At 36.7% G+C, this 26,207-nt stretch overlaps 1 protein-coding gene across 1 annotated transcript in view; it reads right to left on the bottom strand.

The window, feature by feature from the left end:
- The window catches only part of RIMS2 (regulating synaptic membrane exocytosis 2), an 867,608-nt gene that overhangs the window by 179,791 nt on the left and 661,610 nt on the right, over window positions 1-26,207 (bottom strand). The window contains exon 26 of the mRNA XM_019551690.1: window positions 148-183. Coding sequence (XP_019407235.1) covers window positions 148-183 — 36 coding nt within the window. The remainder of the gene's footprint in view (window positions 1-147; window positions 184-26,207) is intronic.

Here is a 26,207-nt window from a genome sequence, read left to right as displayed (position 1 = left end):
TGCAGCATCTGTTTTCTAATATGAGTACCACATTCCTCAAAATGCACTGATATTTTATACTGACTAAAGGACTCAGACACATTGCGTAATACCATAGCTCAACACAAATGGCATAAAGACCAAGATATTTTGAATAAGCTGCCCTACCTGCATCCTCATTCTCTGGATCTGCTTTCTTTTCTTCTACAAATGAATGAAAGCAACATGTAAACCAAAAAAAAAGGGGGGTGGGGAAATGAAAAAAATGTAATATAAATCATACATTAAAAAAGAAAAATGAATTAAAATCCACCAAATGCCTTTAAATTCTTTTACATTTTTACGTCAACCAACCAAATTAAATACTCTACTCAGAGGCATATCCCCTGCATATTACTGTGTACATTTTTGCACCCTTATTACAGGCTTATTGCAAGGAACCGGTGAGTACTTGCACACTTTGAGACTCCTTAATAAAATCTATAGAAAAGGTAGCAAGACAGGTGTCAGATGCAGTTAGCCTGTCATTCTTTTGAATAGGTTGACATGTAAGGGAAAGCCAAACATTTGATTGTGCTATATTCTTTATGCAATATATATACAGTCAAGTGAGTCAAAAAAGAAATTTAAATGTTTTAGGTATAATTTGGTAACTACATTAAACCTTTCTTTGCATAATCGAGTCTTGCAACTCCCTACCATTCAGCAAGTTTAATAATAGTGATTTATAACTTGCCCTAGAGCTGGAGTACAATGAAAAATAAAAGATACTGGAAGCACTATAGCCTTTAGTTTGTGCAGATAATTCCTACTGACTCATGTCAACATAGATTATGAATGCAGATCAAGGGCTCTATATGGCCTTAGGGAATCTTGTCACAAGAAAAAGAAAATCAAATAATTTGACAGCACACACATTAGACTCTGAAAGCCAGGCGTGATAATTCATATGCAAGCATTTTAAATCAACATGAAATTTTAATTAGAAATACATTTATTCCTCAGCATTCCCTCTCTCTCTCTGTAAGCCAAAATCATATTAATTTTGATAAATGTAAAACCAGTGAAATGTGGAACAAAAAACCTTACAAGTGACAAAACTAAACTACAGTATGCTAGTTAAATTAAATATCTTTTTTCAAGAATTACTGCTTATTAGAGCATTTTCTATATGCTTGTTTTTATAACTTACAGTGTACAGGCTGCCTCTCTAGCAAAATGATAATACACAAAAAATAAACTTGAAGTGATAAACAAATTTTAGTTGATTACAACAGAAAAGGCTAAGTTTCATTTAAGATACAGCTAAAGAGAGGCATGGGATACAGGGGCATCAGAGAAAAACAGATTCCTGAAATGCAGGAAGAACACTAGTCTTGACAGATGGGGTGGGACTTTTGGGGACTGAGTTCTTCAAGTCAGTGTGGAGTGCATATGGCAAGCCACATTCTATTGCCCATGTACTAATTTAAGCAAGTCAGTGGATATCGACCTAGCCATATGTTGACATGGAAGGGTTGTTGAGAAAATTGTGCCAAGATATTCGGGCAGCCTGTCCTACAACACTTATGGTAGTGGGCATTCCTATTGTAATAGTCAGAAAATATTTAGCTATTTTTTGTGCTTTCAAGAATGTTAACATTTTCAGTTATGTCATATTAGATTTCATGAATTGTTTCATATAAGTCCACAGCAAAATTATTGCTTCCTCCTAACTGAATAGGTTGACAAACCTTCCATAGGGATACAGGGAACCCTTTGTTCAATACAAAATCTGTGAGGGGAAGAAACATTTATTATAATATCCTTGATTTCTGGCAAAGAATACTTTAAAATGTTCTAAATTGCTTTCACATAAATATTACAAAGAATTTTCCGTTCTATCTGAAATGGCATCTAATCTAATTCTGCTGTTATTTGTGAGAATACTTTTTTATTAATATGTTTCAGATGCTTTTGAAGGCCATGTTTTTTCAACTACCTAGATCATAGGACTTTTGAATAATGGAGCTTTGCATGGGGGATACAATTATTAAAAAGATGAGCACCTGAACCAGATTAATTTGGTCTACTCTTGCTCACTTTTCTAATAAATTTGTAAAAAACCTCTCTGTGTGAAGTAACAGAACACAGTACCACAGTGTAGGTTGGTGTTAAAATTTTGTTGGTTTGTTATACCTTAAAACTTTAGTTTAAATTATCTGATACTAATTCTAAATAACTTGAAAAAATACACTGTTTAGATTTTTAAAGAAGTAGTAAACAGCATTGGGGTTCATTGGCCAGTTAGGAAAATGGACAAAATAGAAAGGGAGAGGAAAAGATGGAGGGAGGGAGGGAGACAGATCTTGGGAAACAAAAGTGAGGGATAAGTTCAATATGCTTTTAAGAGTGTTACTGCCCAACAAAAATTTGAAAATAACAGAAATGACAATGTCTTATCATTAAAAGTTTCCAGAATACTGGATCATCCTCTCATAAATAAAAATCAGTCAGCTGCAGAATCTCTGACAGCCTGGTCAAGATTTTCAAGTGATCAGTGGTTTTGGGTGCTTCATGCTAAAGGAGACTGAAACTCAAAGACTAGGAACAGACATTACACAAAACCAGTTTAACTGATCAGAAACTGGTTTAAACCTGTAACAGAACAGACATTTAGTGCACATAAACCAGTTGAAAATGGCTGAAACCAGCTTGAGATAAACCTGACTGAATGTAGGATCAGACTTAACTGATTTGGGTCAAACTAGTTTATGCAATGTCTGTCCCAGACCCCTTCCTCGTTTAACTTAAACCAGAGTCCCTCAGCATCCCAGATGCAACAGGTCAGCTGGTAATGTCCCTCTGTTCCTTCCTTGAAAAAAGCTGTTTAAGAAGTGCTTGAACTAATGAGAGAGGCTTTTGTTCTGCTGATGGACTGATAAATACTATCAACTCCCTGTGTAGCTCCCTGCTGTGTAACTCCCTTCTGGCTTCCTTGCTGGTCGGCAGCAAAGTGTGTGGGGGGAACCTCTCCCTAATCAGATCATCCTGCCAGGGCCTGGCCATACCCCATCCCACTCCCCCAGCTCAGTACTATGGAAGGGAAGGGAGGGATGCTTTGGTGTCCCCTGGCTTCTAGCCTGAGCCACTGCAAGCATGTACCTGCATTCCTTAAGTCCAGAGGGGATGTCTGTATGGTTACAAACCAGTTCAGCCTAGCCAGGTTAGACTAACCTGCAAATATTGAATCAATTCAGGCTCAGGCTTTTTCAATGTCTATCCCTAGCCATAAGGTCCTAAACAGTGTGGGCCCTCTGTACCTAAGGAATCTCCTTTTCCCTCATGTCCCATCACAATCCCTATGGTTAGCTGAGAGCAACAACCTACAAAAACAACCAATACACCAAGTCCTTTTGGCAAAAACACATGGTAGGTTGTTTGCTCTTACTCCTCAGCTCTGGACCTCCTTCCCTATTGAGGCTGGCTAAAGTCTGAGCCTGGACATCTTTTAGTTACTGCACTACAAGAGTTTCCTATTTTGCAGGCATGTACCCAACAAAACTAGGAGAAGGTGTCTTTTTTCTGGGTGGGGGGAGAGGGTCTCTGCTGTATCTTCATGTTTTAGTTCCCTTTTCAGTTGTGATAGTGCACTTGTCACACTTGTTTTTAAGTTATTCTGTTGTCTTTATTGTAAGAATAACTCATAATATGTCCTGAGCCTTTGTTGGGAAGGGTGGCATATAAATTAAATAAATTCTTCTTCTCTTTATTATCATGTATGAAAAAGAACAATTTTATCAAGTTTGTTTCCATGTTGAAGAGGCTAACTTTGATGTTTAATTGTGTTATTGTTTCTCAATATTCTTTGTGGCCATTAGTTACTCAAATTACAGCTATTTTATAAAAAACTAATATCAGAAAATTGCATTTGTTGATATTTTTGTAGTTTTGGTTTTCTATGAATGGGGAGAGCTAAATTACAGCAATTAGTCTAACTGGCTAAGGAAATAATGAATAAGCTGGTTAAAATGTCAAAGTTGCACTTAGCAGCAATTACGAATTAATGCCTGAAATATTTGATTGTTTTCCTTTTAAGCTTGTTTTTATTTTAATCTATTAATTAAACTAACTTGGGAATATCAGATCATTTTCTAATAGCAAATAAACTAGCTGGCATATTTGCCCTGATGCTCTGATACAGGCTATTTTAAGGGGATTCAATGAGAGCATACTGTCCTTATTACTAAGGAATCAAAAAAATAGAGACACTGATATATCAAGCTTGTCATTTAGCACTGGTTTCATTCCTAAAACAGTGTTTGATATCTTATAGCACATGAAAATCTTTTATCATATCATTTAACATACATCTTTGATAAAATATATATAATAACGACATATGGTATGTTGTTTTTGATCGTCACTGCAGTTTCATCACTTACGAATGCAGCCAAAGGATAAAGTAAGGGAGTGGATTGTAGATGGTTCTTTTTCTATATCACACTCTTTTAACCTCTAATTATGATGATTCCAGGCACAGACCAACACAAACTTTATAACATACTGTACTACCATTTACTACACACATACAAAAAGGACACTAGTACTCCAATATAACTGATTTTTCATTAAACATATGCTATGCAACATTAGCTAGGTAACTGAGATGAATAGGGAAAACTTGGTTTATCAGTGTTTATTAGTATCATGCTCGTAAAATAAAAATAAAAATAAAAATAAAAATGTTTACTTCTGGATGTGGCTGTTGTTTCAATACATTAAAAGATAATATTAGTTAAAATATAAAAATAAACAGGAGACTTCAGCAATGTTTGGCAGTCAGAGTGGACACATGTTTACTAGAGTACAGTCTGTGTGGTACCAACAATTAATTTGATTTACAATCAAACAGTAGAAGCAGATGGCCAAATGCTCTGTGTGGCAAAAAACAGGTCTTTTTCTGATTAAGAAAAGAGCAGCAAAAACACACACAATGTATATTTTTTTAAATATCTGTCTAAACGCTAAAGCAGAATTAAATTATGTAAGTATGATAATGTAATTATACTGGAGTCAAGGTAGCCCCTGTATCTATATGTAAAAATGTTATTAAAATGGCCTGAGTATTAGAAGTTTTGGGCCTCTGAAAATCTATTTTATTTACATGCTGAAATATGTGAGTTGGGGGTGTGTCTTTAGGTATAAACATTTAAAATGTTAGCCACAACTGCTATAGTTGCATTGCTAATTTCCAGACAGTGTAGAAAAGAGGGAAAAGGAACAATAATAGTGGTTTTCTTAGATGTTCTTTTTCAAGACTTCACCTGAAAATGTTGTGTTTAATTTTGTAGTACGTGACTTATGGTTTGAAAAGTTAAGTTATAACTTTCAAAGTGAGTGGCAGGCCCTTTGTGAACAGAGGGTGTATCTAAACATTCATTAATGCACCATAGTTATTGCACATTAAATTTAGCACCTGTATAATCGAGTACTAAATTAATGCGCAGTCACCTACATTCCTACACAGTAGCACCAGTGCACACGTTTTTAGTGACATTACTGTGCAGAAGCTAATAATATTGCGCAGTAGCACATTAGCACTGTTTGTACTGTGATACACTACTGTGCAGTTAGCATCACGTAGATATGCCGTGTCACCTTTTACCATATACATACTAAATCCTGTGAAAACTGGGGACACCCTGGAGCCAACAGATGGACATCCTGAGAAGAGCAAAAAGGTATGGGGGATATTTTGTTGTCAAGGCAACACAGGGGAAGAAGGAGATGCAGATCTTCTATAAAAATACAGGCAAAGATGAAAAATATGGGACTGCCTTCACTAACGGAGAAGAACTGTGGATCCTCCAGAAAGATCTTCTGAATACCTGGGCTGCAAGGATACATTGTGCTCTCAGGATTCCATAAGACCTGTCCAATCTTTCTGTTGTCTTTTTTGGTTTATTATGTTGCATTTTGACTTATGCAGATTTTCTCTTGTTCTGTGGCTTAGTGTTTAGCCAAGACAAAGTTTTTCTTTTGTTTCTTTGTCTTATGCTTGAAATTGCAAACAGCTGTGCTCAATAAATACTCTCTTCAGAGGATGGACTATTCTTATCCAAGCATTTTATGACTTCATTGCCCTCAGTTAAAGTCTAATATTAAGACCAATAACAAGTACAAAGAAGCTTGAGTAGCTGGTGCAGCAACAAATTACAAATTATATTCCTGTATAAGAAAAAACATAGAAGGCAGGATAGAGATTCATCTTATAGACTAACTGAAGTCTAACTACTCTCTCTGCTCTTATACTTCTCTCTGCTCATGTATGAGAAATAAAGTGATTTTAAATAAGATATGGCTTATTTTTTATGAGTGAAGTATCAATCACAGTCCTCAAAAGAGAAAGATCAGAAGAAAATTCTTCAAGTCAGCTGCATCCTTGGAAGGAGGGCATGTCCCTGTCTGTTTTCTTTTTGAAAATTAATTAACATTTTTTTCTTGTCCTCAGACTGATGTATCAAAGAACTCTTTGATATCAGAGAAACCTTGTGTATATTTCTCACCATCTAATTATTTTTTGACACAATGCCTGATCCATGAAAATTATGTTATATTAAACTGATCAACATTTTCAAAATGATTGGCCTCCCTTAGTAAAAGGATCAGGACTCATATTAGAAGTGATATCTTTTATTAGATCAATGAGATTTTTGCAAAAATATTCTTTATTTGCAAGCTTTTGGGCACATACACCCTTTCTTAGGCGTAGGAGTAAAGATTGTAAAAGCTATCCTAGGTAGAAATGAAAGTTCATATTTCAGACGACTGAAGGTGTGGTAGAATCTTCTGTTTGTATTTATGCAAATTAGGATCAGAGAAAAGTTGGAATGGTTTGCCTCAAAGTTGTTTGGTGGCAAGCAGGATGTATAGTCATATTTCTTTTTGATTATGATGCTTCATATTTCATGGAAGAGTAAAAACATGGAATACTCCTCTGGGCAGGAATTTCTTATGTGTTAAGGTATCTCTAGGCTCTGTAATAATACAAATTGCCCCGAGCAAAGGCAGGAGCAGGGTCTCAGGTTTCAAGTGGTAAAACTTGCTTTGTCCTTGTAAAATTAAGAAGATTTCATTTTTAAAATTGGCTAAAATTCAATATCTTCCATATGGCTATAACCTGGATACCTGACCCCCTTAGTAAAATAACTGAAGGAAAGTGATTTTGTGATCTGAGCTTTAGAACAGAAAGTTCAAGAATCTTTGGTTAAAAAGAGCTGGTGAAGAATTCAGACAAGATCAAGGTGCACTGGCTTCTTGGAGAAAAAACACACAACTAACTGTGAGATAGAAAGGGATTATGAAACTAACTGGCAAATCCCTAGTGGTAATGATACACATTACATCTCATGGGCTTTGCATTTAATAAAACTGTATAGATTATAAAAGATATCAGGAATTTTAAAGGGAGCAAAGAAGAAGACCAAAATGATATTCTCACAGGTCTCTCTCATTCTGTGAGCAAGAAAAGGGAGAAAATACTAGTGATGAACTACTGGCTACATCATTGGCCTGGCCCTGAAGGTGATTTGTTTGTTTTGATGTGTTCCTGTTTATTTATTTCTTTGTAACACACTGTCCCAGATTCCAGTGGGAAAAGAGGCTGTCCGAATGGCCTGGCATACATTTCACTGGTAGCAGCAACTTATTTTCTTGGTTGGAGACTGGCTGAAGCAAATAGGAGGCTGTCAAACATATAACGCAAAGGTGCTAAAATACAAGTATGGCACAAACTCAACATGTCAAAAAAGGTTTGAAGAAATAATAGTTTAATTGAACACATACCAATAGTAAACAACTGGGTAGCAAGCAAAAGGAATCAGAAAATCTTGTTTATGTGAAAATATTTAATATAATTGTCTGAAAATAGTGGGAAAGGAATACAGCCAAGAAAGGATACCACTGATGAAACTAGAAAATTACCATCTGCTGATGTGGAAAGAAAAACTGCATTGCTATTGGGAGCTTCATATTAAGAGACTTTGGAAATTCGAGGTCTATGGAAATCATCACAAGCATTTCTAAAAGTACCAGATGATAAACATCAACTTCAAACGTTAAAGGTATCACACCCAAGATTACATAACTCTTTTGAATCGCAATGTGAAGAATAAAGATGGACTGATTAATCAATGGGCTGTGAGTTGTGGTTGCTGAGGAAACAGTGAACATGATTGTATTAAATATGGAGAAAGTACAGTCCCAAGGGCCAGGTACAGACATTACACTTTTACTGGTATAAATGATCCGAAACTGGGTATAGACCCATGACAGAACAGAAGTTTGGCACACACAGCCTGGCCTAAAAATGGCTGAAATCAGTTAAACATTTCATAGATTTCATAGACATTAGGGCTGGAAAGGACCTCAGAAGATCATTGAGTCCAGCTCCCTGCCCCAGGGGCAGGAAGTCAGCTGGGGTCATAGGATCCCAGCAAGATAAGCATCCAATTTACTCTTGAAGGTGTTCAATGTAGGTGCTTGAACCACCTCCGATGGCAGGCTGTTCAGGCCTTGGGGGCTTGGACAGTAAAGAAATTCTTCCTTATGTCCACCCTGAAAAGGTCTTATAGCAGTTTATGACTGTTCGACCTCGTCATCCCTTGGGGCACTCTGGTGAACAAACGATCCCCCAGATACTGGTGGTCACCCCTGATAAACTTATAGGTGGCCATCAGATCACCCCTGAGCCTACGCTTTTCCAGGCTAAAGAGCCCCATGGCTCTCAGCCTGTCACCGTAAGGTCTGTTTTCCTGACCTCTGATCATGCGTGTGGCTCTTCTCTGGACTCTCTCAAGCTTGCCCCTCACACACACCCGTCCCAAAGGGCATATGTATGTTTTGCTTGCTACCAACCTAAAACATACTCCTTAAGGAAACCCGCATAACTTAGATCAATTCTGCCTTGGACTTTTGGAGTGCCTGTACCTGGCCAAGATGTATACCTAGTTCTTTAAAAACACCAAAAGTTGTGGAAAATTATGAACAAAAGCAACTGGGATATAAAATTTGGATAGAAACATATGAATAACGACATCAAGAAACAATCCACTGCTGGCACAGCTAAGGACAAAATGAATGAGCTTTTAAAATATGGTAGAATTAAATAAATGAAAGACACACCTCCCACTGACATATGGAGGTGTTGATTTTTTAATAATGATGTGGAAAAGGCAGACATGTTCAATAAATGTTTATTTTTTTTACTTGGAAAGAACCAGAAAAAGGTAGTTAGATAATATGTGAATGTTGAACACTTTCTTAGAAAGGAGGATGTTAAATAGTATCTACAAGGGAGAAACATTTTCAAATCAGCACACCCAGATCATTTGCAACCAAGAATCCTGAATCAACTGGGATATCTGAACACCTGATGTTAGTTTTTTAACAAGTCTTGGACTACACAGAAAGTTCCAGAAGCCTGCAAGAGTACCAATGTTGGAGCATGACCTTTGTCCTGGGAAAAGCAGTGGAAAAATGGTATTCAATATGATAAATAATGGAATAAGAGCAATATAATTAATTCTATTCAAATAGTTTTATGGAAAAGAAGTCTTTTCCAATAAATTTGATTTCATCTTTTAATGTGACTATAAAACTTTTTGATACAGGCAAATACATAAATGTAATACATTTTTATAAGGTGTTTGACTTTATGTTACACCATGTGATGCAATTCTAAGAGAGCATATGGTAAATAGATTAAGGACCGGTTAACTAACAGATTTCAAAAAGTAATTGTCAATGGGGAACCTTCACTGAATCGGATTCTACTGGGATTGTTATTAGGCTCCCTGCTTTTCAATATTTTCCTAATCTAAAAATAAAAATAAAATCACTGATGATAACGTTTTCAAATTAAACTAAATTAAATTATCGTTTCAGCAAATGGTTCAGTCATACAGAGTGATGTGAATCACTTGTTAAAATGGGATGATTCAAATAAAATGTATTTTAATACATAAAAATGGCAGGAACACAGGAACAAGGAATATAGGCACAAGAAATAAAGGCCTACCTACATAATCATAAAATCATATAAAAATGGCTTGAAGAGGCCTCAGGAAGTCATCTAATCCAACCTCAGGGTAGGCTCATCCTTGACTAAACCGTCCTAGACAAATGTCTGTATAACTGGCACTGCAAAATGTACAGTGTTAAAGATTCAACAACATTTCTAAGAAATCTGTTCCAGTTAGGCCACATTAAGAGCACTTAAAACTTGAATGACTGCAAATTAAGTAAGAGAAGGAGAAATTGTAATTGCAGAGTATTCAATTTGGGTTTCTTCCTCTTTTAAAAATGTAGGAAATACAAAAACCAATTTAATATAATGTATTTGCACTGGTTAAATCAAGCTCTCAAATGTAGGACATACCAGAATTATGACTGCTTAGGCCACTTAACTTCTGCCTCTTTAAGCGTATGTTATGGTACACAACATTTTTAATTATGTAATCTTTAATTACATTTTTTTCTATAGGATCCCTGCCTTATTCTGGATAAATAGTACTTAACCTATTGGATTTTTCTTTAATTTATCATGAACTATATTAAAAACATATTTTTAAATAGATCACAGGCAATGAAGTCATCAGAAATACAGGGAACTCAGAGCATTTGCCAATTTAACTTTGAAGAGACTCAAATGTAATCTATTTTTCAAATCTCAATGTTAATCCTCTACAGAAAAATGAATTATTTTTATGTTTAGGCACATAGCTTCAGATCCTTGTTACTGTCCTCCTCTGACCGTTAAATATAGGAGCACTGAACAAAATTACCAAAAACAAAATTAACCTAGAGTATCACCTAATCAAAATGTGTGCTAAAATGTTACTCCTCCAGCCAGGAGGCTTTATCCTCATTTATTGTGAAAAGTGTATGGTATAGTGTTGATCTGCTCTCCCTACCACTAGATTAACAAGATTACAAAATACTTTACTTCCTAACCAAAATATATTAAAAGAGATCCACTGTATTGAATCGTAAGAAGCTCATTTAATACTCATTGATAAGAACTATTCAAAACAATTTGTTTGTACTACGGGTTCTCTGATTTTCCTAAGCATTAAATTAATACTCTGATATTTCTTCTTCCATGGGTCTGTCTGTAGGCTCCTTCCATGCTGTTCTTGCCAATCCTCAGGGTTGCCAACTCTCCCAATTTTATCATAAATTTCATAGTACTTTGTTTTGGTTTCCTTAACCCTAAGCCCCAGCTGACAGCTTATCACATGAAAACCTCAGCGTTCATTTAAAAAAATACATTTCTAAACATTTTTGTCCCTTATGATGGCAAAGAAAAACTTGAAATCGAAACCTTGTTGGCTCAAAAAACAGAAAATACACAGAAAAGAAGATACCACTTTTTCTTTTTCAACCTCTCTTCTTAATATTCATGCTTTTAAGCAATTTTTAAAATTTTGGGTCATGGCTCATCATTTTTCATGGCTTGGAGAACATCTGGGCAATTCTACATTTTTTCTTCCTTTCCCATCTTAAAAACAGTGTCACAAATTGTCTGGCTTTAACTATGGTGCCATCTTTTAATTCCTTATGAACTGCCTCTCATATCAACTTTTCCATGGTTTCACCCAAGTTTAATGCCAAGTTAATTGGCCTAGACTTACCTGGGTAACCACACATCCAAACAAAGAATTTCATTTTATGAAACTGAAAAATATTTCCTACCACTTAAACTTGGAGGACAAAATTAGTGCCTGTGGCAATTTGTTCACAGAAATAAATAAGAAGAAAATAGACATGGGATCAAAACATCTTTACTGCTGGGCAAGGTAACACAGACAAGCTTACACTGCTGTTGCCTGTCTTATGAATAGGCACTGAATATGTACTATGGATGAACAGCAGGATACCAGTCCGAGAGATTTCACAGCCATGAAATCACACAAAACATTTTAACGCATTTATAAATTGCAATTTTTTAAAATATTCTTTACGCCATTCATGGCTACGCTTTTTATTTGCCCAAGGAAGAAAGGGCATAATAATTAGAAACATCCCAATTTACCATCAGGTCATGTCATTTATATCAAGATCATTTAAATTGTTCCTTAGTTTCCTTATCTTATTTTTGGGACTAAACCACAAGACTATAAATCTTGTTAACCTGTATAGCATTTTTCCATCTGTCAAAAATTCACAATTTGTTCCTAAAGTAAAATGTCCACATTTTTGCTATGAAAATTGGTTCTTTCCAGATGCATTTTGGTGATACTGTACTTTGGGACTCAATACAATTTTTCAATATCCATGAATAATCTTTTATAGGCGAATATTCAAACCAATATTGGTTTCAAAGAGCATTACTTTATTTCTAACAGAATCCAATGCCAATAGTCCACCCTTAATTCTAAACATTTATAACACCTGAACATTTGGTAACACAGGAAAAAAAAATCCTAATTATATTTGTAAATGGATGACCAAAATTTATAATGCAACCCTTTAATCTACCATTTTATGCAATGTTTAATGCGATGAAAAGACACTTGCTTTTTGAAAGTGTAATCCATGTACTATACCATATGCATGCCTGTTCACACTGAAAGCAATGTTTGCAAACTACCATTTAGTGTTCTGTAAGTGCACTTTTGAATAACCTTTTGCTTTTTTGTACTCAGAAACCACTTTTCCAAATGCCTTGTTTACTAAACAAACTCTCATAATATAAAAAAGTGTGCTCAAAACATTGCAAACCAACATAAGAAGCCAAACAAGGTAACAATAATAGAAAATTAAACCCTTTCTCATAGCTGTTCACACAAGCCAACACAATAAAAGAAAGCTACACTGTGTACAAATATTTGTTTCCTCTTTGAAATTTCAAAATGAAGTAGCAAAGGCATAACACAGATTTAAAAAATCAGTTATACATTTCAGTACTTAATATAGCAAGTGAATATATGCCAATGTTGTTCTGAGGCACCAGTAACCATTTCTCTGGTCTGATTTCTTGTGAACCTCTAGAATACAGGCTCTTAACTGTAAAAAAGCGTTCATAACTTAGGTCTGGGGAAACTACTTTTCCTGGAGAAATATAGAGAAATAGGAGGAGGGCCTCAAATACGTTTTCCTGCATGATACAGCTTAAGAAATACTAATTTAGAACTAACAGAATACCGCTAGAACATTGCATGTCAATTAATACTAGCCTTCCAATGGAATAAATGATTGATTTTTAGCTTGAGGAAGGGTACCTGAGATATCACAAGAAAGCTTGCTGCTCAGATATTTTATTACAGTCATGATTTACATAAAGATATATTTTGAATACCATCTGTCTAATTCCTAGCTTGCCTTCTCCATCCAACCTCTACTTCAGTTGTGATCTGATTTGAATGACTGCTATTTTGATACCTGTTACATAAGGAATCAGTGATTGAAGGACTGGCAAACTTAGAATCCCAGGCTTCATAGACGGATATGTTAACCATCTCTAAGGGATTGTACCAACGGAGACAAAGATACTGTTAGTTTAAAAGGAATTACCTATGCTTACAGTCCAGAGACAACTATTTGATTATCATTTAATCATATTGGGCTGTTGTAGACCCCTTCTGACTACATCATCAGTAACTCATAATGCTGGTTAGGAGCTTAAATGGTAACCAAAACACTCCTCTATATTGTTGGGTGGAGGAACCATACCAGAGGTATATATAGTGAATTTCCCACAAATGGTGAGAATATTTTAATAAATTAAGGAATACATTTTTGATTTAGGGTCCACTATTTTATGCCATAGTAGGGGGTTTGACTAGTAGGAAAAACTGGAACAATTACTGGATTTTCAGGGTCAGACTATCATCTCAAGTATTCATTCCATGCTAAGGATCGGAGCAAATGTGTTTTGATCCCTCCTTAAGTCTCAACAATTAAATGGAAAATTCATTAAAATGACAGACTAAACTTTGAGATGAGCAGTGAAATCTCCAAATTAATAAAAGCAACAAAGCCTAAAGGAAAGTATGAAACACTACTTAAAACAGGGGTCCTTCAGTATTTTGTAATCTTTTTTCTTTCATCATTACATCCCTATGTATTCTTTACAATATGAAAAAGAAAAAAAATTGTTAAAATATCTGAGTTTCTATGACCTCTGTATTTATTGTCTAATACTGCGATGTACTAAGATTGCAGGCCATCATCAGTACACAACATGAGTCGATTCAAAGCTTAGAGGACACCATACAAAGAAAAGGGGTATAGGAAACTTACACTGAGCTTAAAAAAAAGCAAAACCTGTAATATGTAGTTTGCAGAGTAAGATAGGTATTCTGACACCATTCAATTTAGTGCTTTAGCAGTTATTATTTTTGTGGAGTACATATTCTACAACAACTGGTAAAAATGATTACATAAAATTAAAATTAAAATGTATAATCCTCTAGCATTCAAAGAAATTGAGGAAGACAATATTTAAAAGTATGTGAGATGGGATATGATAAAATCTACAGGACAAATTAAATGAAAAAATAACACAGAGAAAAGCAATAGAAAAGACAGACCTGAGTTTCTTCTTCTTGATGATTCCACTTCTTCTGTGACAACATCGTGTAATGGACAGACATAGACAAAGGAGATGGGCGTGAGTGGATGTACTCAGAAGGTAAAAACTGACACTGAGGGAAAGGGCCAAACATTGTTTAAGAAAGAAGCTTTCAGTGCACAGTTAGTAGATGGGGGAAAAAATAACAAAATAGACACCAGAAGGAAAAAGGAAGACTGAGAAAGAGCTAGTTAAATTACTGTAGATGAAAAAAAAGAACGAGAAAAATAGGGTTAGTGTAAGATCTGACGAAATAACAGATGTTAGAATTGACTGCAATTGTAGTCCAGACAGCGAGACTAAGGAAAGACTTGGAGAGTAAAAGATAGGTTAACTAGCAGTTATCATTTTATGAATGAAATTGGTTATTCAGCTTTATGAAATAGTACCTACTTGAAGTCAAGTAATTTTTTTCTTTCTTTAATAAAACATAAATACAACAAAACTGAATTATTTAAATATCATCACTGGAAACTGTACTTTCCAAGTATTTAATATTGCCTTTTTAATTAAGCTGAACCAAGCCTTTGTATACACAAAATAAATAAAAAGGTTATCTGGAAAAGGAGTGAAACAGCCTGTTTTCCAGCATCCACATAACACACTCTGGAAAGGATCTTTGTTGCTATACAATTGTGCTACTGGCAATGTTATCCAGACCAAACTACAGAACATGACACAAGACATAAAGAAACAGAATTGATACACACTGCAATCAGTAGATAATAGTCACTGTAGAGCTATTTATTTCTAGTACTTCTATACCGTATACATCTGATTTAGAAGAAATATACACAAGCCAATTGCTGTATCTGATATTAAAATGTAACATTGAAACCACTCACTGCCATTTAAGACACGCAGTTTATCTTGAGGAGAGCTTCACTAGAGAATTAGAGAGTGGAAGGGTATCATCTGGAAAGGTAGGAGAAGTTACTAAAATAAAGTCTGAATTTACCAACATCAGTAAAATAAATTCATTCTTGTCTCCAAAAAATAAGCAAGCAAGAAATCAAGCAATAAAGAAAGAAACCCTGTGCTAGTGCCAAATTGCAATTCACTGTGAGGCTTAGAACTTTTCAGATATTCAACACTTAATCATAATCCATTTTCAGTGCAGGCACTATATAAAAACAGTCATAAAAGCTTGAGCATTACAAAAGCTTATTTATTATTTTAGCCTCTAGTTTTTTAATCAATATTGTGATTCAAATTAAAACACAGCTGCACAAGTAAATAAACTGAAATACAGCTAAATAGAAACAAATAATTTTGTTGGCAAACCATGATATTCTAAGCCCTTTGAATAATATTTCTTACTTTATGCTAGATTAATCCATGGCTGACATATTAAAAACCACCATATACTGGCAAATGCTAAGGATCTGAAAATCTTCTTTAAAAGAATCATATCTGGTGTATATTTATAGATTACCGAATAGCAACTTATTAACATTATGAATGCATATCTAGTTGCCACATGAAATAAGAACATAAAAAACATTTACACACACACACATATACATATACATACACATATATGTGTATATATGTGTGTGTGTGTGTATATGTATGTGTGTGTATGTATATATATATATATGAAGCCATATCAGATACATATATATATAGCTGAACAGCTGAAAGTTTTGATAAAGGGTAGGTACTGTTTATAGTTAAAGTGCCAGTTAAAGTGCAAAGTTAAAGTGCCAGGATAAAAATGCATCCTGAGAGATGGACATGAATGTATATATCATAAACAAAAATAGACGTAAGTAAATACAGAAGTTTTTCTTTTCATTGAATATACATATTCTGTTTTGGTAAAATGTAGATATGACTGTTGTAACTATACAAAAAAAGTGAAATACTGTATTATTAAACTCTTTGCATGTAATTTATGCTGCACTCCCACATCTGTGATAGCAACCATTTTACATTATCTAAAGGTGTTACTAGAAAGTGTCACAATGAACACCTGTCTCTCCAGAACTCTATGTTTTTTGGTTATTTTTAATATCCAGCAGTATGCTTAACTTAGAGAAAGAGATTTGCAATTGGCTCTATCAGCCTTTAAGATAAAGTCAAAGTTCTAAAATTAAACTGAACCATGAAGAGATCCACCAAGGCCCATAAAAGCCCAAAAGATAATGGATCGGGGTTCTGATGCATTAACTATCTCAATTTCTTTTGATATATTAAATTAAATCTTTGTTGATACAAATGTGTTAGCCTCAAAATTATGGGATAAAAAAGCGTTACATTTACACAGTATCAATTGGCATTCTGTTCATTTTCAGTCATTGCTTTGTTGTTAAACTAGTACTTGTTTGAATGTATTGTTCATTTAGAAGTGGGACAAGTATAAACACTTATCATATAGTAATTATGCAACTTGAGCTTTTATTGAAGATTTTTATGAAGAACATTTATACCAATTATTAACAGCACCATTAAATATAACAAACAATACAGAATATTCTTTAAGGTTGCTCCAACACTGAATCCTCTAAGGCTTTTTCTTGTAAATACTTTAATTATTATAGGAAAGTACTTATTTAAAGGAACTGGGTGCAGCATACAACATGCCATATTTAAAACTTTACATGTTACTGGCATCAAACATTGCAACATGGTAGGACAACTGTTCTTGTCATATATGCTTGGAATATGCTTGAATGGTAGTACAGAAGATAGAAGCATTAGTTAATCATTTCTCCTAGCAGGACAGGTCTTAATTTCCTCAGATAGCACAGATATCCCATTGTATCTAGGAGCGCAGCACTCTATGGATATCAGCCTTGCAGTACTTTATTGCTTGACGCATAATGTGAACAGCATAAGTACAGTGTCACATACAAATCCTAAAAAGTACAGGAGATTCTAAGATTGGGATGTTCCAGGAATTTATATACTCCATAAATTCATTTGCCTAAAAGGGATACAATTGGGCTAGGAAAAGAGAGGGAAGTGCCACACCACCTCCTGAAGTCAGGAGAAGCAGGTGGTCCAAGGGGCCATTTGAACAGTGCTTCCATTATTTATTATTAATGGAAGCAGCTTAGATAATAGGGGAAAGGTTGCCACCCATCTGAATATCACCCAGACAGTCTGCAAATTGAGGGTCTTCATCTAGTATCCAGTTGAACCTGGACTTTCACAATGCCTGGGAACTGAAACTTCATGAGGTAGAGTTCAGTTTCTAAAATAAACCAGTCACTTTAAAGAGCAGAATATATAAAGGTCTGCCCATACCTTGTGCCTCATCCTCCCTCCTTCATCTCTGCCTCCCTGCAGCAGTCACAGATTGGCTCAGCCAGTGGAGTACTTTGGACTGTTGTCTACAGGGAGTTAATGGCAGAAGGAGCTTGTCCAGGAATGGCTTTAGAAAAAGTTGGCAACCCTAAGTGTTAGTGATCCAAGAAGAATATGCGGTAGTTACAAGCAGGGAGATTGGGTGGCAAGAATAGCTAGCCAGTCAACTATTTTGAAGTGGGGATAAAAATCAGTGGAATCTTTCTCCTAAACAGAGGCAAGGCCAATAAACTAAGTCACTTGACCACCTCGTTGCAGGTACACCGATGCCCAAACTCATACACCTAGTTTTTTTCCAAATCAATATTGTGTAGAAAATCCCTATGGAGAATACAGCATTCTTTATTCTTTTGTAGGAAATACATGATTTGGTAAAAATGGAGTAGGAATCTACAGACACATGTTCACTTATCCACAGTTAAGGCTAATTGCAAAGAGGTGGGAAAACATACATGAAGACACAGGCTCTAAATAATCTGAATAACATTGCCTCTATGGATCACAAAAAATCCAGCATGTGTCAAAGTTCCCGCTTTATAAATCTCAAGAAATAAAAATGATCTTAGAATACAAAAATACAAATGAGAAATGCAGTAAGATAACCGTTATGATTCCATTCCAAACTCAGATGATATGTTTATGTGAAAAAATACAGTTAATAAAGCCTAAGCTGAAAAGATGGTAAAGGAATCCTACAAATAGATCAGCTTATATAAGTATTTTGCCTCATAAAACAGATCCTTTAGAGCATGCTATCAGAATTTACACATAGGTTATATTACCTTTTCCTGAACCACAATACCATATTTACTTGAATATAAGACAACTATGATTATAAGATGACGCACTTCCCCCCCCGGAATTAGATTGCATATACAGAAAGTTTATACATTTGTTATAATTTTTCAGGTATGGAATTTAATTATTGGAGGCTTATCTTGAATATGTTTCAATGCTACAGCAGTAAAAATAATTCTGGGGCATCAGGTAGCCCTTTGCTTTCTGCTCCCCTACAACTTTTTCTCCCATCAGCTCCTTCCTTCTCCCCTTACTGTCAGACCCTGTTCTCCCTGGGCACATGGAAGTGAGGAGCAAATTTAAAACAATAACCTTGAAATTAAATATGGCTGTAACAATGTGCATAGAGTACCCATAAACTTAGTTACTCCAGAATTGATGCATGTTACCTCTTTTTGAAACTGCTGAAAGTTTTAGCACAGGTGTTTCATAAACATGATTTTAAGTAGCATTTTGGCACCTATTTATATCCAGTAAAGGTCCTGGGTATGATCATAAACTGAATCTGACTAGAGGGCCTACTGGCAATATGGGAAACTTCTGGTATGGTAGCTCCTACAAAATACCACAATGTTATAACCTTCCAAGCAAGGCGAGTATAGCATGCCTCAAAACCCTAGCCCCCACTGCCTTGTGGGTAATTCTTGGTTGGAATAAGGCTAAGGGACACCACCCCGACAAAAATGTGCCCTAGCTGAAGTGTTAGGCCGTCAGAAGCAGCTCTAATGTGCTGTTCTCTGGCAGAAGCCACAACCATTGAGGAGCTGAACATCTGGACTTGGTCTGGCCTTTGGACTCTGTCTGAAAGATCTAAAGGGAGTGGTGGGTCTAGGGCAGTCTCTATTCTTCCATACTCTTGCCTAGGGGTAGACATTAAAGGCCTTGGTGTGATGGTCGCAGGACTCCATAAGAAACCTGAGGCAGCTATCAAGGTGTCCAAGGAACCGTATTCGGGGTGGCCTGCTTGCCTCTCTTAAGGAAGGCCTTAGAAAAGGTGGGCCAAAAAAGCCATGCCCCAACCCAATCTATCCTGGCCAAAATGAAATAAAGCAAGCTGTATCGCTCTCAATAGGTTGGCTACAGGTGGATTCACTGGGCACCTGGCTGGACCTTTTGTGCATATACCATGATCTAGAAGATTGATGGATGCCTATTATATCTAGTTTAAATGATGCAGATCATTAGTCAAAAGCCAAAAAGTTTACTTCATAGTTCACTGGGCTGGGCCCCATCAGAGTCAAAAGCATTTCAAACCACAGTGAGCCACAATACTGCATACAATTCACCCAGATTCCCTTTATTACACCGTCTCTCAGCCTGATACATATGATTAATGTGGCCTCACCCTCCACAGTGACCCCACAGCTCAGTACTGCTCAGTATGTGTGTAGTCTCCACAAAGGATCCAGGCCCTAGTTAGATCCCCATTTATGACTGGAACCAGGTGTTCTTGTCACAAGTCCTGAGGTGCTCCAAAAATGTATATGCAGATGAGGTGCAGAGCCACCTAGGTTGGCTTCATATAATCATATATCTCACCAGGCTGAGAGAGGAGGTGACAGAAACAACAATGTTGTATCTCACTATGACTTGAAAAAAAGTTGGCAGTGAAGGGGATTGTACTTAGTGGGCAATAGCATATATACTATTCAGATGGGTGGTACTAACCTATCCTTATGGCAGGTTCCCATCAGCATCTTGGCATTTTGACTGGATCAAGCATTTTTGGCACCAATGGGAGGGTTTCAGGGCTGGCTCTGGCCCACCCAGTGCTGGCCTGGTATTGCAGTACCTCCAGGCCCAGTGCCAGTTCCCTGTAGAGGGAACACCTGCCCATTTTTTTTAAGGACCACACAAAAAAAAGCATGTTTGCCCAATCTGGGCCACGTGTTTCATAGTCATATTCAGTGCTGGCTGTATTTAATCAACTTCATAGTTGGTTTCCATTGCTGAGCATGTTTTGCTTTTGGCAGCAATTTAATGATAGACAATATATTTCATGAGAGTCTAGTGTGTGCAATTATAAGACAAGGGGCTTTTGCCCCATGCCATTTTGCGGGGAGGGCTGGGGGGGGCCCTTATCTTGCATTTGAGTAAACATGGTAATGGCTCTCAAAAAGTTAGTCTTTCCACTTTCATTGATGTGAATAGATTTAACTATTGCAATCAGGATCTCTATGTGCCGAAGTGAACTGACATCCTAAGCATTTTATCCAAAGTTGTGGCAAGCAATGATGTAAAAAAAAAAAAAATCACACAAAAATAATATGAAAGAGAACACTAGATTACCCATTTGTCTGTCATGCATCCAGACATCACTATGCTATTTGAGGTATGCCTCTGTCCTATCCAATAGTATATCTCTTGAAATGAGCTTTTAATCACCTGCATTAAAACGAAAGCAAATGGAGGGCAGTGCTTTTCCCAAAAGAAGTTCTCAACTCTGAACTCATATTCCTGCTTAGTCTGCTAGGGCCTAAGTTTCAAATGTAGAGTGATCATGCAAAGCAAACTTTCTTATCTAGACTTCTGAAAAAGTTTGTATATGACAGTTCTAGGGAGTTCATATGAGAGGGGTCTTAGATTGATTTTTCCCATTTTTTTTCTAAATAACAGTTTATACTAGAGAGTTATTTTGCCTTTTGTGCTGTTGCTGTTTAAGTAAAATATAAAATCTAAAACAATAAAAAAATGGTGTATTTGTTTCAAATAGACTGCTCGTTAATTGCATAGAATGTCCCTGGAAAGGAAGAACAAAATAATATATTTTGATTAACACAAGACTTTCTGAATATTCTAACAGAAGCAATACTTCCTCTTCTCACATTAAATGGTACTCACGCATGTCAAATTGCATGTAACAGGCAAAACCTACCCTAAATTCTAACCATCACCATTGCCTCTTCTGAATTTTATCATAATCTCTGATAACTGTTCTTACTCCCCTAACGTAACCCCAAAGACCAATGTCACCAGTAAGCTCCTCTTCTTTATTTCCCCCTTGCAATTCCAAGTTCATACTTCTTCCTTTTCTACCTCATCTCCTTCAAAATCCAGTCTGTTCTACATTGGTTCGTCTTCTCTAAGAGCTGACCCCTAAGAGAGGATTGGTCTCCATTTTGCTTCTTCTCCAGTTTTAATGCCTGGCTCTTTTTCTCCTCATTATCATAATCTGATAGTTTCTGCTAGGTGAGCCTGGTTTAATTACCCATGATCCATCCACTTTCTCAGCCTCTCCACTTCCTTTCACTAAACTTCTCATTTAGTTGCCAATTTTGGGCTGGTATGTTCTTAATATGATTATTAATCAGACACTGCTGTATTATTTCTTTCTATACATGCATTTTTTCTCATCAACATTTGCTCTTTTTCAATTATTTTTCACTCCTAGCTTCCAATCGTATCATTCATTTGCATCCTATGGGCTACCACACCTCCTGATTTTTCTGCTGTTCTCTGCTTGCTTTACACATTTCTCCTGCTCTTCACCCTTCATTATCCTTACCTCTTTTACCTTCCTTTTACAGAAATCTCCCACTAGTTTCAATTCCAGTTGACTTCATTCCATCATTAACTACCTCCTAAAATACTAAATACCATTGCACAAAGGTCTATGGCTATGCTGACATCCTTCTTTTTAAGATAGTCCTTTTTCAGTCAACAACCCATTCTAAGCAAAAGGAAGCATCTGCATATAGGTCTGTATTCTTAAATGGTTCCTCCATGGGGGAATACATATATCTTCATTTTATTAATATCTTTCTGATGGGCTTTCTGTATGGGTTCAAGAAGGGGAAATGATGCACAGAGATATCAGACCACCTCCTTCCATATATGCAAAATTTACATACACCTGGATCCTGAGATGAATAAGGATTTCAGGATTCTGTCAATTAAAAGCTAATTCTATACTTTCTTAATGTGACAAATAAACATTGGATAAAACATTGGTATGATATTTATTGTACCATTTCCATCTTGTTTTAATGTATCCTGGGGCTGGACTCGATGATCCTCCGGGGTACCTTCCAGCCCAAATGTCTATGAAAATCTATGAAATCCTATTGACTATGTTTATTATTGCATATAAACAATGGCCATATTTAAAATAATTCTGCACAATTGGTGAATATGTCCAAACCATGAAAAAATTATAATACATTCATTGTATGTACAGAGCTGTTTGTAGCTCCTTTGACGTTCTCACCTCATGGCATTTTAAGTTCTGAGCCAATCAACATATGAAAAGTACAGACAATTTTTATAAGTCTCATTACCTTCTACGACCACGTGACCTATCACCTGGACAAGGGAGAAGAGATTGATGTCATATATCTTGACTTTAAAAAAGCTTTGATCTGGTATCCCATGATCACCTCTTGGTGAAACCGGCCAACTGTGGCCTTGGGTCCACCATGATTCGCTGGCTGGGGAATTGGCTCCGTGGTCAGACCCAGAGGGTGGTAAATGATGGAAGTCAATCGTCCTGGTGCCCTGTGACCAGTGGGGTCCCCCAAGGCTCTTTCCTTGGACCCATATTGTTCAACATCTTCATTAATGATGTGGACATTGGAGTCAGAAGTGGACTGGACAAGTTCACCGATGACACCAAGATTTGGGGCAAACCATCCACACCTGAAGACAGCAGGGCAATCCAGGCTGACATGGACAGGCTCAGCAAATGGACGGACGAGAACCTGATGGTGTTTAATGCTGAAAAATGCAAGGTTCCCACCTTGGGAGGAAAAACCTACAGCATCTTTATAGGCTCAGCAGTGCTACACTGGCTAGTACTATGGAAGAAAGAGGCTTGGGGGTCATCATTGACCACAAGATGAACATGAGCCTTCAATGAGATGTTGTGGCTAGCAAAGCGACCAGAACACTGGCTTGCATCCATAGATGCTTCTCAAGCAAATCCTGGGACATTATTCTCCCATTGTACTCAGCCTTGGTGAGGCTTCAGCTGGAGTACTGCGTCCAGTTTTGGGCCCCACAATTCAAAAGGATGTGGAGAAGCTTGAGAGAGTCCAGAGAAAATCCACATTCATGATCAGAGGCCAGGAAAACAGACCTCAAGATGACAGGCTGAGAACTATGGGGCTTTTTAGCTTGGAAAAGCGCAGGCTCAGGGGTGATCTGATGGCCACCTATAAGTTTATCAGGGGTGACCACCAGGATCTGGGAGAATGTTTGTTCACCAAAGCGTCCCAAGGGATGACAAGGTCGAACGGTCATAAACTTCTACAAGACCTTTTCAGGCTGGACATAAGGAAGAATTTCTTTACTGTTCGAGCCCCCAAGGCCTGGAACAGCCTGCCATCAGAGGTGGTTCAAGCACCTACATTGAACACCTTCAAGAGAAATTTGGATGCTTGTATTGCTGGGATCCTATGATCCCAGCTGATTTCCTGCCCCTTGGGCAGGGGCTGGACTTGATGATCTTCCAAGGTCCCTTCCAGCCCTAATGTCTATGAAATCTATGAAGTGTACATTACACACTTTTCTATTTTACTAAAATTCATGAAAATGACAACTCAGACACACCCTTTTTGACATTATTCTGAGAGTCAGTAACTCATTTCAGTTCCCATGGTTATTTGTATTGCTTAATTGCTCCTTGTAAATTATGAATGCTTGTGGCAAGGTCAGTATCTTTGATTAAATGTTGCAATTTTCTCAACAGGCAAAGATGAAAGAAACTATTCTAGCTATTTCAGTTAATTGACAAAATACTAGCTGACTTAGATGCAATGACACTCTGCACACCTTCAGAAAAAGCAGGGAAAGAAAAAATTATTAACCTTTTCACTTCATCTGTATATTTTTTGTCATCTGCATCATGTCATGAACATAGATGCACCTAGTTTTCCCCTAAACTATACTTTAGTAAACAATTTGGCAAGACTTGGATGTCAGAGACACTACCTTGTGTCAGCATACTGTGTCTAGTGGCTAAAATTGATCCCTGGATAGCTCCACTCATACTCAGCTTTGATAGCATGGGTAGGGTCTGTCCCCATCCTTGCAGTGCAGAAGAAAATACAAAATATTAAAAAAATTCTTCCCTGAATACTTGACCTATCACAGCTCATATGTCGGGGATATTTAGAGCAGAAACCATTGTATGAAATGTTCAGGACAAACAGAGAGTATTGGATTTCATCTGGTTTTTGGCACAGTGTATGGGCTGTACAGCTCTCTCTCAGCATGCTGAAACCATATAAGGAAAGCTTCCAAACTAGCTTTGAATTGTTTCAGTTTTGATGATATAATACTTATCCATATCAATATTTCTGCCATTTTACTCATTTCCTTCCCAGCTTTAGAAAAATATCATTCATGTTTGGTGATTAACTGCACATCAAATATTCCAAATGCCTCATAACTTAATCGATCTTGATGGCTACTAAGAAAATACTTTGATTTTTCCCTTTTCAGATTAATTTTGGATGGTGAAAACTGGACAATGACATTCCTTTAAGTTCTTCATTTCTTAATCAGTTGTAGTGTCCTCCAATATCTTTGCCGATGCAAAATGCGCTCAGTCCATTCACACACTATGCTTCTAAAATTACTTCTTTTCTTATCCTGAACTTTTTTCCATCATTTTAAAATTTTCGTTTACAATTTGCCCTTAACAGATTCTGTGTTCTTTATTTAATGTACAGTTTGAGCAGGTTTTCTACATTAAAAAATGCTCTATAAGCTGTAATAGTGCCACAGACTTTTTTAGGTAACCACATCAGCAGCATACTCTAAGGACAAGTTAGACCTAAAACTGGAATTGTCAGTATGCCAAAAAAGAATATGGCAGAGGGCCCTTACAGAAACTAGCAAAGCATGTGTGTGGCAGGGAAGGGAAATGGCAGCAAAGTCTTGTTAACTGTCCAATACTGCTGCAAAAGTAGACAGTCCTAACCTGTATTACTACTACATTTCTTTTTTCCCCATTGTTACCAGTGAAAGCAAGTTTCCTAAAGCATTCCAGGTAGAATATAAAGTTGCTTCTATCCAGAGAGCAAATCCCTAGCTATACCATGTCGCAGAATCAATTCATTTGGCCTTTTCAAACTTACAACATTGTGGAGATACTTTAGCAGCATATGGCATGTACCACCTCTCCTCTAGTTGCTCTGCAGACAGTTTACTTTGAAAATCAAGAAAGCACTCCCAGTACCACATGGCTTTATCTAGCTGCTATTGGGTGCATCTGCATGTGCACTTTACTGCAGAGTTGACTAATTAGATCTGCAGTAAAGTGTCACTGTTTACACATGAGGTTGAAGTAAATTAATTAACAATACTTGCTGATACAAGTACTGCAGAATTATTTACTCTACCACAGTGCACATGTAGATGGTAACTGGGGCTGACTGAGGCATGAGGGTGCTAGAGTGTGGGGGCTGCCTGCCAGCTAGCCCTACACTGTGGCTCTCTCCTACTCTAGCCAGCCCTTCTGCAGCATGCTGAGACTGGTCTGAGCAACACCAGGCTGACA

This window comes from Crocodylus porosus, unplaced genomic scaffold (assembly GCF_001723895.1).
Source record: "Crocodylus porosus isolate Cpor-Errol unplaced genomic scaffold, CroPor_comp1, whole genome shotgun sequence".
Taxonomy (NCBI): Eukaryota; Metazoa; Chordata; order Crocodylia; family Crocodylidae; genus Crocodylus; species Crocodylus porosus.
This window is presented reverse-complemented; position numbering and strand designations above follow the sequence as displayed.